The sequence below is a fragment of the Quercus lobata genome, chromosome 8, assembly GCF_001633185.2.
Source record: "Quercus lobata isolate SW786 chromosome 8, ValleyOak3.0 Primary Assembly, whole genome shotgun sequence".
Lineage (NCBI taxonomy): Eukaryota > Viridiplantae > Streptophyta > Magnoliopsida > Fagales > Fagaceae > Quercus > Quercus lobata.
The window spans coordinates 6381812-6394282 of NC_044911.1; the positions used below are offsets into that span (position 1 = coordinate 6381812).

Here is a 12471-nt window from a genome sequence, read left to right on the forward strand (position 1 = left end):
AGGGTATTACCGCCATTATGCATGTATTGGATTTTTTATTTAAGTGAGAGCATTTCACAACTAGTTGACATGGGTAATATCATAGCCATATTAAATGAATATCACTTATCAAGTTATTTAAATGTCACGTGGGCCAAGTGGGAGAACATAAGATTTTGAGAAGACTTTGTGACCCACATTTAAGTGATAAGTGAAAACTCAAGTCATAAGAATTTTATTTGTGAAAGACATTACGATGAATGACAATTTCTAGGTAACTCTCAATTGGTATAACACTTTTGGTTAATAAACACCTTGAAATTACAAGTTTTAAACTCCTTGATGGAAGAATAGTAATGGAACAAATCTTAATCTAAAAGGGACCTTAATTTAGCCTATATATATAGCTTGTATCTCCATCAAATGGATATATATATGAGATAAAGACCATAGACTATAAGACCCTTTTATATACACTATCATATAGTATTTTTTTTTTCTCCAAACACTTAAACAACTATGAGGAAGTATGTATATTTTATTCTACAACTCTAGATTTATCTTAAAAGTCGAGGTACAAGATTTTTAGCAAGGTTGCTTGAAATCAACACTAAGTCGAATAGAAAACTTACGGAATTATGGGATTTCTTGAATTGACCCCAGATTATTATTCTTTTTTATATAAAAAAAATTATAATAAATTTTTTTTTGGGGGGTAAAATGGACTAACACCCTTAAACTTTAAGGAGGTTGCATTTAGCACCCCCTTTCCCTTCAACTATTCATAAATGGCTGTGATAGATTAAAAAACAAAAGGGAAAAAAAATATCTATTCATAAATGGCCAAAAAATTCTTCTATCATCCTTGTTTCCAAATAATTAATGACAACCAGGGGTGAAGCTACATTTTATAGCCAGTAAAAAATAGCTTCTACAAAATTTCTCCCCCCCCTCCCCCTATGTCCTTGACTTCTTGTTTCATTCAAATATACTTAATTACTTTGACCTGTTTTCCCCCAACACGTTAACAAGCCCACAACTTTCATAAGTTTTATGATTTTAATCACTTTTACAATAAAGAAATTACTTCGCCTTTTCAATATATATTGTCCAATGTTTAGGGGTGGCAATTTGTGTTTACGTGTCGGGTTCGTGTCATGTCAACTCGTGAGTATTTGACTATATAGGTCAACCCTAACCTGACATATTTATTAAACAGGTCAAGACTCCTCAATCCGAACACAACCTATTTATTAAACGGGTTAATCGTGTCGACCTATTTATCAGATTTCATCCAAAAAAAAAAAAAACAACTAATTTTAGTATTAACCAAATTGGTATGAATTATGAAAATCTAAACAAATAAATATTTTTAATATAAAATTCAGAACTAACAAGTAACTACATCACAAATAATCATTTAAAACTAAAGCATATTTCAATATCATAAATAATTAATCATAATATGTCAAAGAAAATAAACCACAACAACTAATAAGTTTATAACTTTATATACCTAGGTTTTGAAGGGTATATTAGTAAAATGCCATTTAATTAAACGGGTCAAACAGGTTAAACGGGTTTCATATGACGGACACTAACCCAATCCATTTATTAAACGGGTTAATCATGTCAACTCGAATATGACATTAACCCATTAAACCTTAACCCATAACCTACTAATTTCGTGTCGTGTCGAGTTCGCGAGTCGTGTCCAATTTTGCCACCCCTACCAATGTTGTACTTTCCGGCCACCTTCCAAGAGACCTCATCACTTATGCAAATGTTCTCATAGTCTTACACTTACTGTCTTCAATCTTTTCACACTTCCGTTTCTTCATCTCTTTTTTCATTCTATTTTGCTTCCAATTTCTATCCATTTCAATCAAACTTGAATTTCTATTTATTTATTTTGAGGTTGATGATTTTTTTTTTTCATTTATTTATAAAACTAATTTATAGTCTATATTCATTATTTTAATCTAATATGTCATACTAACATACTCAAACAACCAGATTTAGGTAGAATTTGGTTTGATAAACGCATCAAGTGCTATTTGTCTTTGTGTATGACATTTGGAGAAGCAAATCTTGAAATTGATGTTTGAAAATTTAATAGTGGAGGTCATACATTTATGTAATAGAGACACACATTTTTTTTTTTTTTGAATTAATATGATTATTTAGTCTTGACTGGCCCCCTAATGACAATTTTCTAACTCTATCCCTTGACGACTAGACAACCAATTTGGAAAATTTTGATGATGTTCCTAATCCCAATTCTTCTGTGTCCTAATTTGACTTTATTTTTAAATTTTTTATGATTGTTTATATGTGCGCGATTGTTTTTCATTAATCTTTACTTCTTGTGCATTGTGCATGTCATATATTCTTCAGAACACATGAAATGAACATGCTTAAAAAATAGATGTGGCGCTGTAGTTAAATTGAAGATGCACAAAATATGAGCTGAATAGATTAAATTTCAGTTTCTAAGAAAATACAAAGTTGGGTCAGTTAGAGATCTAAAGTTGATTGATCCACATAGTGCTAAGACACTTTACAACTAGATTGATGATGAAACCAATGAAAAAAGTGATTTGTGAATTAGCATTGGTTATTTGCTATGAGGTAGGATTTTTGTGGGGGCTCACATGTGAGTGAGAGGGATGTTTCATATACTTGCATATGAAAATATCTCCATTGTGAGTAGCAGCGGTCTTTGAGTTTTGTTGTGGGTCAGAGGGGGCTTGGCTATAAACGTGAGGTTGATGATGTTTGGCTTTCAAGTAGGTCACTATCAGTTTTGATTTTGGTAGTGCTGCCGTCAATTGTTCGGCTAAAAGAGTTTATAGTTATATTCTACCCATGAATGGTCTCGATACTAAATTGGGCACAAAAGTCATCAAATACCTAATTTTCCCAATAGGATCAGAAATTTTTCTTTGGAGGGCCAATCTTTAGGACGACACCGACATTTAAGACCAAAGCACACATACACACAGTTGCTATTTACTAGAAAGTATGAGTAACTTAATAAATTAAGAATTTTAAATGTATAACATTGTATTAGAATCACTTATGAATTTAAGTGGGACTTTTATGTTTCTCAAAAAAAAAAAAAAAGTGGGACTTTTATAAAATTTGTATAATCTATTTGTAATCTTGTTATTTATTTATTTATTTTTTTTTTGAGAAATAATTACAACATGTTGCTAACTCCGCAACTCAAACTCTTTCTCTCCTAGACCCTCAAGCACTTTGTACGTAGGGAGGTATCAATTCAGCTACAAGGTAGGGCTTTTTATTTTTTAATTGAATTAGAAACACTTAAGATTTTTATTTATTTATTTATTTATTTTTTTTTTTGTGAATCTAGACTTAATGAAATGGAAAAATTGCCTTTTGTATCACTCATGAACGGATTTTTTTTTCTTTTTTTTTTTTTTTAGTTGGACAAAGTATGGGTATGGAAATTTTACTACCAACTAGAATTTCATTAGTATATGGTGACTGTAGATAAAGATTTAGTACCCAGAAAAACAAAAGACTTTTGATCTAGATAATCCAAAATAACCTAAAGTCCTCTATACATAAAAAAGTCAAGTACATTATCGGAAGAGATTTCCAATAGCTGAAATCTTTGAGCAACTTGTTTTCCAAAACAATACTCTTCGGTTTGGACCAATGCAAAGTCTCTCACATAATATCCACAAACACATAAATATCTAATATAATAGTGTAAATACTGTGCGAAACATTACTTAATTTAATCTATCTTTTAAGGTCGAAAGGAAAATAAAAATAGCTGAGGGTTTTTTAATAATTTAAAAAGAAAAAGAAAAACGCACGGATAGAAAAATCTATCTTTTTTTGGACCATCCTCTTGTGTGTACATGTCTGCTAGAAAATCATTTACTCTCTAACATAGATTAAAAAAAGAGAAATGATATGTCTACAACATTTTTACAACAAATCTTAAGTGGCAAGTTGTTATTAGTTGTTATTATTGGGACAAAAAAGTAATCTTAGTGTTAGTTTGAAATTTGAACCAATAACAACTAACCACATTTGATTTGTTGTAAAAATGTTGTAGACGTAACATCTCTCTTAAGAAAAATTAAAGATTGTATCTAACATTAATTATTAATCAATAAATTTAGAAATACACTCAATATTGTTGTAAAAGAAAAAAAAAAAAAATACACTCAATCTCGCACATAAATAACGTGTCTCTACGTTTTTTTTTGGTTTTTGTTTTTTTTTTTTTGAGAAACTAGTCTTTGTGACATTGGTATCTAAGCAGCCATCTATATGACTGTTATTTAGTTTTGTTTATGAGATGACTATTGAGTTTCATATATGTGATGTTTATTGTGTCCATGTGGGGGTTAATAAGTTCTATCTGTGTGACAGCAATTGACAAGACCTTGGGTTGGATTATTTTCCTGTTTAGGATTAATGTTGTTTTGGTGGTTCACAACATGTACTGTGTAATTTCATGATTTTTATCTAAAAATGCTTTATGCAGTATTATTTCAATTATTTTTGCCACATTATCAATGAAAATTGTTATGCAAAACTTACCTAGAGAATCCAAGTTATAACATATTTTGTAAAAACACAACTAAAAAAATATTTTTTCAAGTCAAGAGCATTGCTTTATATATATTGATCAATAGTTAGTGGTTAGAGATTTGAACACTGCACGCATATCTCTATTGAAAATATCAAAAAATGTCAATTAATTAAGATACAATACTCTTAGCAAGTTGAGAGAGCATTGCCGAGCAAGCTAGAGAGAGTCTATTTGTCTTCAATCTCAAGCATGATCAGTGGATGCGAATTAGTGGATCTAGATGGTCTGAAACAACGTAAAGTCTTCAATTACAAAGTCAAGGTGCATTGTTAGAAGAAATTTGCAATGGCCAAAATTTTCGTGCAGCTTTCTTTCCAGACAAAGAATAGAATAATTTAAGATAAGTTTCGAGTCATCATGGATAGCTTCCATTCAAAGATTAATGGTCTAAAGAATAAATAGTATATACAAAAAAAATTTGAAAACATTTTTCACATCAGTTGAGTTGATCTACTATTGTCGATTCTAAATTAGTTTACTAATATTACTTTTTTACCTATCATTAATAATCTATCACATTACAACAATCAAAATGATGGTGTCTTTTTATTATTTTTATATATTTTCAAGGTCAAGTACACGTTTGGATTGCGTCTATAGAGGAGCGTCTTGCGTCTGGCATTTTTTTTTGGTTGTTGAGAAGCACGTTCTATGGCTGTTTAGTGGGTCCCATGCACTATTCACGAGATCCACAAACCTTTTTTTTTCAACAAAATTTTCATTAAAAATGGATTTCACGGCACTATTCACACATTTAAAAATTATTTTATTACAATGTTTTCAGTTTTTAGTTTTCATTAAAATAAGTGGTATCCAAACGACCCTAAGTTAGCTTCTAAGTTAGCTGCCAATTTCTGACCATGAAAATTTTTTGTTTTTTGTTTAGAAAAATTCTAACAGTAACTTGGCCCTTCCAACACGGCTCACTCAGTCCCTCTCACATTTCTCCCTATCTGTGTGACAGCAATTGACAAGACCTTGGGTTAGATTATTTTCCTGTTTAGGATTAATGTCGTTGTTGTGGTTCACAACATGTACTATGTAATTTCATGATTTTTATCTAAAAATGCTTTATGCAGTATAATTTCAATTATTTCTGCCACTTAATCGCAAAAAAAAAAAAAAAAAAAAAAAAAAATTGCTACATTATCAATGAAAATTGTTATGCAAAACTTACCTAGAGAATCCAAATTATAACATATTTTGTAAAAAATGCAACTAGAATAATATTTGTTCAAGTCAAAAGCATTGCTTTATATATATTGATCAATAGTTAGTGGTGGGAGATTTAAACGTTGCACACATATTTCTGTTTAAAATATCAAAAAATGTCAATTAATTAAATTATAAGACTCTTAACAAATTAAGAGCATTGCCAGGCAAGCTAGAGAGTCTATTTGTCTTCAATCTCAAGCATGATTAGTGGATGAGAATTAATGGATCTAGATGGTCTGAAACAACGTAAAGTCTTCAATTACAAAGTCAAGGTGCATTGTTAGAAGAAATTTGCAATGGCCGAAATCTTCGTGCAACTTTCTTTCCCGACAAAGAAATAGAATAATTTAAGATAAGTTTCAAGTCTTCATGGCTAGCTTCCATTCAAAGAATAATGGTCTAAAGAATAAATAGTATATAAAAAAAAAAAAAAAATTAACAACATTTTTTATATAGTTAAGTTGATCTACTATTGTTGGTTCTAAATTGATTCACTAATATTACTTTTTTACCTCTCAATCATCTATAACGGTGGGGTTTGGATATAGATTATTCCATATCCACGTTAGCACTGTAGCGCCTTTTGCCTTGCTTTTTTTTTTTTTTTTTTTTTTTTTTGTTCAGCCTGCAATTGTTGACAAGTCAACTATGAACAGTATTCCCGTGCACTATTTATGGATCCCACAAATTACACTTTTTAGCAACTTTTTCATTAAAAATAGTCCCACAGCACTATTCACACATTTAAAAAATATTTTGCTAAAGTATTTCTAATTTTCAATTTCAGCAAAATAAGTTCTATCCAAACATACCCAACATTAACATCAACAACAGCTTTTTTTTCTTTTTTCTTTTTTTTTTTTTGGTCTAAATCAAAATGATGGTGACTTTTTATTATTTTTATATACTAACCATGACAATTTTTTGTTTTTTGTTTAGAAAAATTCTAACAGTAACTTGGCCCTTCCAACACGGCTCACTCGGTCCCTCTCACATCTCTCTCCTTTCTTGGGTACAAAAAATGAAAAAAGTCCTACCTTTGAACATCAACACTGCCAGACTTCAAACCCATCTCTCTCTCTCTCTCAATCTCAAATGGTTCGGCCGATCTATCTCTTTACCTTCATTTTCTCCTTTCTAACTCCTTCATATGCCGATGACTCTGCAGCCATGGCCAAGCTCCTAACCTCTTTCGACACCGCCCCAAGCGGCTGGTCTGCCACCACAGACTACTGCATGTGGAAAAACGTCAACTGCGACGGAAGCAACCGTGTCACCTCCATCGACTTAGCTTCCCAGTCTCTCACAGGCATTCTTCCTTCTGATCTTGGCACTCTCACCCAACTCACCACTCTTTCTCTACGGGGCAACTCTCTCTCTGGACCTCTCCCCTCCCTTGCCAACCTCACTTCTCTCCAAAAACTCTACCTTGACAACAACAATTTCACCTCCGTTCCTTCAAGTTTCTTCCAAGGACTCACAAGCTTAGAAATCTTAACCTTGAGCCAAAACCTTGGCCTTGAACCTTGGACCATCTCCACCGAGTTGACGCAGGCCACTAGTTTAGTCACTTTCTATGCTAGCAGTGCAAACATTATTGGATCTTTACCAGATATCTTTGGTTCCTTCCCGCGTCTTCTGGATCTCCAACTTTCTTACAATAATCTCGATGGCACTTTACCTAAATCCCTCGGAGGATCCGGGATTCAAAACCTCTGGCTCAACAATCAGCAAAATGGCTTGTCCGGTACCATCGACGTGTTGTCTTCGATGACACAGTTGTCCCAAGTGCGGCTACATAAGAACCAGTTCACTGGCCCCATCCCAGACTTGTCAAACTGTACAAGTTTGTTTGATCTTCAACTCAGAGACAACCAGTTCACAGGCCTCATCCCAGCCTCACTGATGTCAATTCCCTCACTGAGAAACGTTTCCTTGGATGTCAATGACCTCCAAGGGCCTTACCCACAGTTCCCATCTAGCGTGACTACTCACACTCTTGATGGTATCAATAGCTTCTGTAAAAACACCCCAGGTCCTTGTGATCCCCAAGTAACCACATTGCTCGAAATCGCTTCGGCATTTGGGTATCCAATCAAACTAGCCAATTCTTGGACAGGTAACAATGCTTGTACTAGCTGGACTTTCATTATCTGCGATTCACAGGGGAATATTATCACTATCAATTTCGCTAAGCAGCAATTCGTTGGAACGATCTCGCCTGTCTTTGCAAAACTCACATCGTTGAGGAATTTGTATCTGAATGATAACAATTTGACGGGTTCCATTCCGGATGCTTTCACCAACATGACAAGCCTTCAGGTTCTCGACATTTCAAACAATAACCTTACTGGGTTGATACCGAAATTTGGAGATTCCGTGAAGCTAACTATGACCGGTAATCCTTTGATTGGGAAGAGTACTCCGAGCTCTGGAAGTGGAGGGAGTTCGAATGGCACATCGCCTAGTGGCAATACGGCTGTAATGGGGTCGAGTGGTACTTCCATCTTGCCTGGGATGATTGTTAGTATAGTTATTGCTGTGATCATATTTCTTGTGGTCATGTTATTGGTCTCGATTAAATGTTATGTTAGTAGAAGGCACAGGCGACCAACAATTTCATTGAAGATTGAAGTACGGAATATTGAAATTTCGATTGAAGTTCTAAAACAGGCGACCAACAATTTCAATGAAGATAACATTTTGGGTAGGGGAGGTTTTGGAGTTGTCTACAAAGGAGAATACCATGATGGGACCAAGGTTGCTGTGAAAAGGATGGAATCTGCTGCAATGGGTAGCAAAGGAATCAATGAATTTCAGGCGGAGATTTCAGTCCTTAATAAAGTGAGGCATAGGCATTTGGTTTCTCTTTTAGGATGTTGTATCAATGAGAACGAGAGACTTTTGGTATATGAGTACATGCCACAGGGGTCGTTAACACAACGTTTGTTTGATTTGGGTGAGAACGGGTGTTCTCCTCTTACTTGGAAGCAGAGGATTCAAATAGCAATGGATGTGGCACGCGGAATGGAATATTTGCATAGTTTAGCACCACAAATTTTCATTCATAGAGATTTAAAACCTTCCAACATACTTCTTGGAAATGATATGAGGGCCAAGGTTGCAGATTTTGGTTTAGTTAAAATTGCGCCTGATGGGAAGAACTCTCTAACAACGCGATTAGCTGGGACATTTGGTTATCTTGCGCCAGAATATGGAGGTAACTAAAGCCTAAGATTTTATGTTCTTGTGTCTTAGTTGAATTTGATATGGTTATTAAATGGTCAATGTGTCTTAATTGAATTTGATAGAGTATAGTGATTAAATGGCCATTCAAAACTTGGACAATCTCCCAAAATATCTGCACAATTAAAGCAAATCACATACTGATGAAGTCAGTCAACTTTCTTATTTGTGTATAAAAATAATATTGTAAATAATCTCTCATACCTGTCATTGACGAAGGAGTGTTATTAGTATTTTAGTATAGCCTTCATAATACTCCAATTGCTCCTTGATTTTTGTCATTTATAGAATCGAGGGTGTTACGGGAATGATTGGGCCGCAAGTCCACATTAGTCCACTCCTTTATGTCATTTCCATATCAATCCCCATGCTTCTTAAACCTGCTAATTCTTTTAAAACATCCTTTGATCTTCACTTTAATGCATTAGACACCATGCGAGTCTCTTTATTTCATTTTACTAATCTAAACAAGTTTATAAGTATTATTTTCTCCATCCTTACTACCCAAGTCCCCATATAAGTTATTGTAGGTCTTAAATTTGACCTTTGGTTTTTGTTATAAACTCAAAATTTAAATAATTAGATAAACAGAGAAAGAAATATTGAATTCTATAATTTTTTTTTTTTTTTTTGAAGCAATCAATACACTTAGTATGCAACTTTCTAAGCATATTGTTATATTTTTAACACCAATTTATTTTGACTAATCAAATTATTGAAAAAAAAAATCATGAAGAAATTTCAAAAGTATGAACAAACATAGAGCCACTAAGTAAATCAATCTAGGAATGAAAAATAAATTACATTTCACGTTTACATTTTATTTTGTATGATAGTTGCATTATTATACATATTTATGATTCATACATATTAATATTTTTAGGATTAATTCCATTCATATTTTTTAATTTTCCCCAACCTCTCAATTGAAATTTTGGCTTTGCCACTATATATGTATAGTCGACTTTGACTAATTTATTAAGAATCTATGTACGACTCAACAATTTGAGACGAGGACTTGTTATTGTTGTACGTATATAATCTTTTATCTTCATGTGCTTGTGTCACACCAAGTATGTTGACACCAATGTTCACCATGAATAATTGTTTTTTAGTTAGATGTCACTAGTTGAACCATTGCAAGTCATCTTGATGAGTTCTTTTCCTTGCCAACAGCTACAGGAAGAGTGACCACCAAAGCGGATGTATATGCATTTGGAGTGGTTTTGATGCAGCTGATTACCGGTAGAAAAGCAGTAGATGATACTTTGCCAAATGAGAACCCTCATCTGGTCACATGGTTTTGTAAGATTCTAAACAAAAAGGAGCGCATCCCCATGGCCATTGATCAAACTATTAACCCTGATGAGGAGACCATGGAGAGCATATACAGAGTGGCTGAGCTTGCAGGACATTGCACTACTCACCAGCCATACCAAAGGCCGAATATGGGGCATGTAGTCAACATCTTAAGCCCTCTTGTAGAGAAGTGGAAACCAACATGTCATAAATTAGAGCACAAATTTCCCACTTTTCATGGAGTAGAGGACATCTATGGTTTTGACCAAGACATGAGCCTTCCTTTGCAAAGATGGCAAACGATGTAGAGCCAACAACTCTAGGATCTAAGCATCTATAAACATGTTAAATTCTTTGTGAAAGAGCCAAAGACATGTTTTTCTTTGTGTTTTTAATCTTTGTGCAAGTAATTTTTACATGTGAAGAGTGAATTATTATATAGTATCTTCGTAAGAGCTAAGAATTCCAACTTTTATATTTTGCATTGCATGCATTTTCACTAGATACTCGGCCAACCGAGGTCATACAAAATGTCTTGGTAGACACTTGGTCAATTATGATTCTCAGACATGTTTAAAACATGTATTTTAACGATTTGGTCTTAATTTGCTTTCACTTGGTCATTTGAAACTACACCCTTTCTCTTCCACACTATCAAATTTTAGTTAAACCAGAACTTTTGATTCCAACATCTTTCACTTATCAATTCAAGGTAATCTCATAATATTTTATTGTATTTACATCATAAAATCATGTAGACTCATATCTTTAAGTTTAGGAATTGGGGATTTTACAAGTTTTGATATTGAGCTCAAGTTTTTATTTTTATTTTTATTTCTTTTTGTCAAATGTTAGTACATAATGGGGTTGTTCCCCAGGGCTGGCTCAATGAATTTGGGGGCCCTAGGCGAATACTTTAAATGGGGCCTTTTATTTTATTTAATTATAAATTCATATATTTTTTTCAATTAAAATTTATTTTTCTTGCTTTTTGAGAGGCAAAATTACTAATTAAATTTTTGCATTCAAGTTCCACTAACATTTCCTTTTCAATTGATAATATGGTTAATCCACTTAATCTTTCTTGTGACATAGTTGATCTTAAATAGGATTTTATTAATTTTAATTTTGAAAAACTTCTTTCTGCGGAAGCAACTGTAATAGGTATAGTTAGTAATATTCTGAAAGCAATACATGCATTTAGAAAAGATTCTAGCTTCTTTATATAATTTAGTACATTAATTGGAGAGTTATCATTTATTTGCAAAACTTCTTTTAAAACTTTTAGTTCTGAAAATAAATCTAAGCTATCAATATCTGAATAAGTTTCATGTGTGAGAAAACATTCAAGATTAAGACAATTTTTTTTCAAACTATCATTATCTAGTGATTTTAGTTTTTCAAAATTAAATAAAAAACCAAAAATATTTTCATATATTTGAAATTGTTCAAACCTACTTTCAATTGAAGAAATAGCTTGATCTACTATATATAAAAAATAATTAATTCTAAAATATTCTTCAGCGGATTGTGTTGTCTCATCATTGACATTCTCATCAAACTATTTCTTCCTACGAATTATACGTTTTTCACAAAATATAGGCTCTTTCCATTTTGGTTGCAATTTCTTTAGATGAATTCATAGCAGATGTAAATCCATCTTCTCTATATTTTTTTAAAAAAGACATGAGACCTTTTAATTGATCTATAGCAACATCAATATGCATGTCTTTCGATTGTAAATTTTTACTAACAGAGTTAACAGCAAATAATATGTCATACCAAATAGTCATAGCTAGCAAAAACTCAAAACTTTCAATCTCATATGTTGCTAAACAATTAGCTTCACTTTTTGTTTAGGGATCTTCACTTGTGTTTGCCAATTGTAACAAAGCATCTCTTATATCTAGAACTTGAAATTTTATTGCTTTCACACTTTCAATTCAACTTTCCCAACGTGTTTGTGACAATGGCTTAGGAGTTAAACTTGTCACATTATCTTGTAAAATTTTCCATCGCTTTGTGGAAGAAGAAAATAGTGTGTATATACGTTGTACTACTCCAAAAAAAGATATAGCTTTAGGACAAGAATT

The 12471-nt window shown here is 32.8% G+C and overlaps 1 protein-coding gene across 1 annotated transcript; it reads left to right on the forward strand.

Moving 5' to 3' along the window:
- The first annotated feature begins 6928 nt into the window (after window positions 1-6928).
- LOC115956219 (receptor-like kinase TMK4) lies at window positions 6929-10686 on the forward strand. The gene is made up of 2 exons (XM_031074658.1): window positions 6929-9053; window positions 10256-10686. The coding sequence occupies exons 1-2, from the start codon at window positions 6929-6931 to the stop codon at window positions 10684-10686; spliced, it is 2556 nt and encodes an 851-aa protein (XP_030930518.1).
- Window positions 10687-12471: the final 1785 nt, after the last annotated feature.

Coding starts and splice junctions, on each gene's coding strand:
- LOC115956219 (XM_031074658.1), top strand. CDS start 6,929: ATGGTTCGGCCGATCTATCTCTTTACCTTCATTTTCTCCTTTCTAACT. Junction 9,054..10,255: donor TCTTGCGCCAGAATATGGAG/GTAACTAAAGCC, acceptor CCTTGCCAACAG/CTACAGGAAGAGTGACCACC.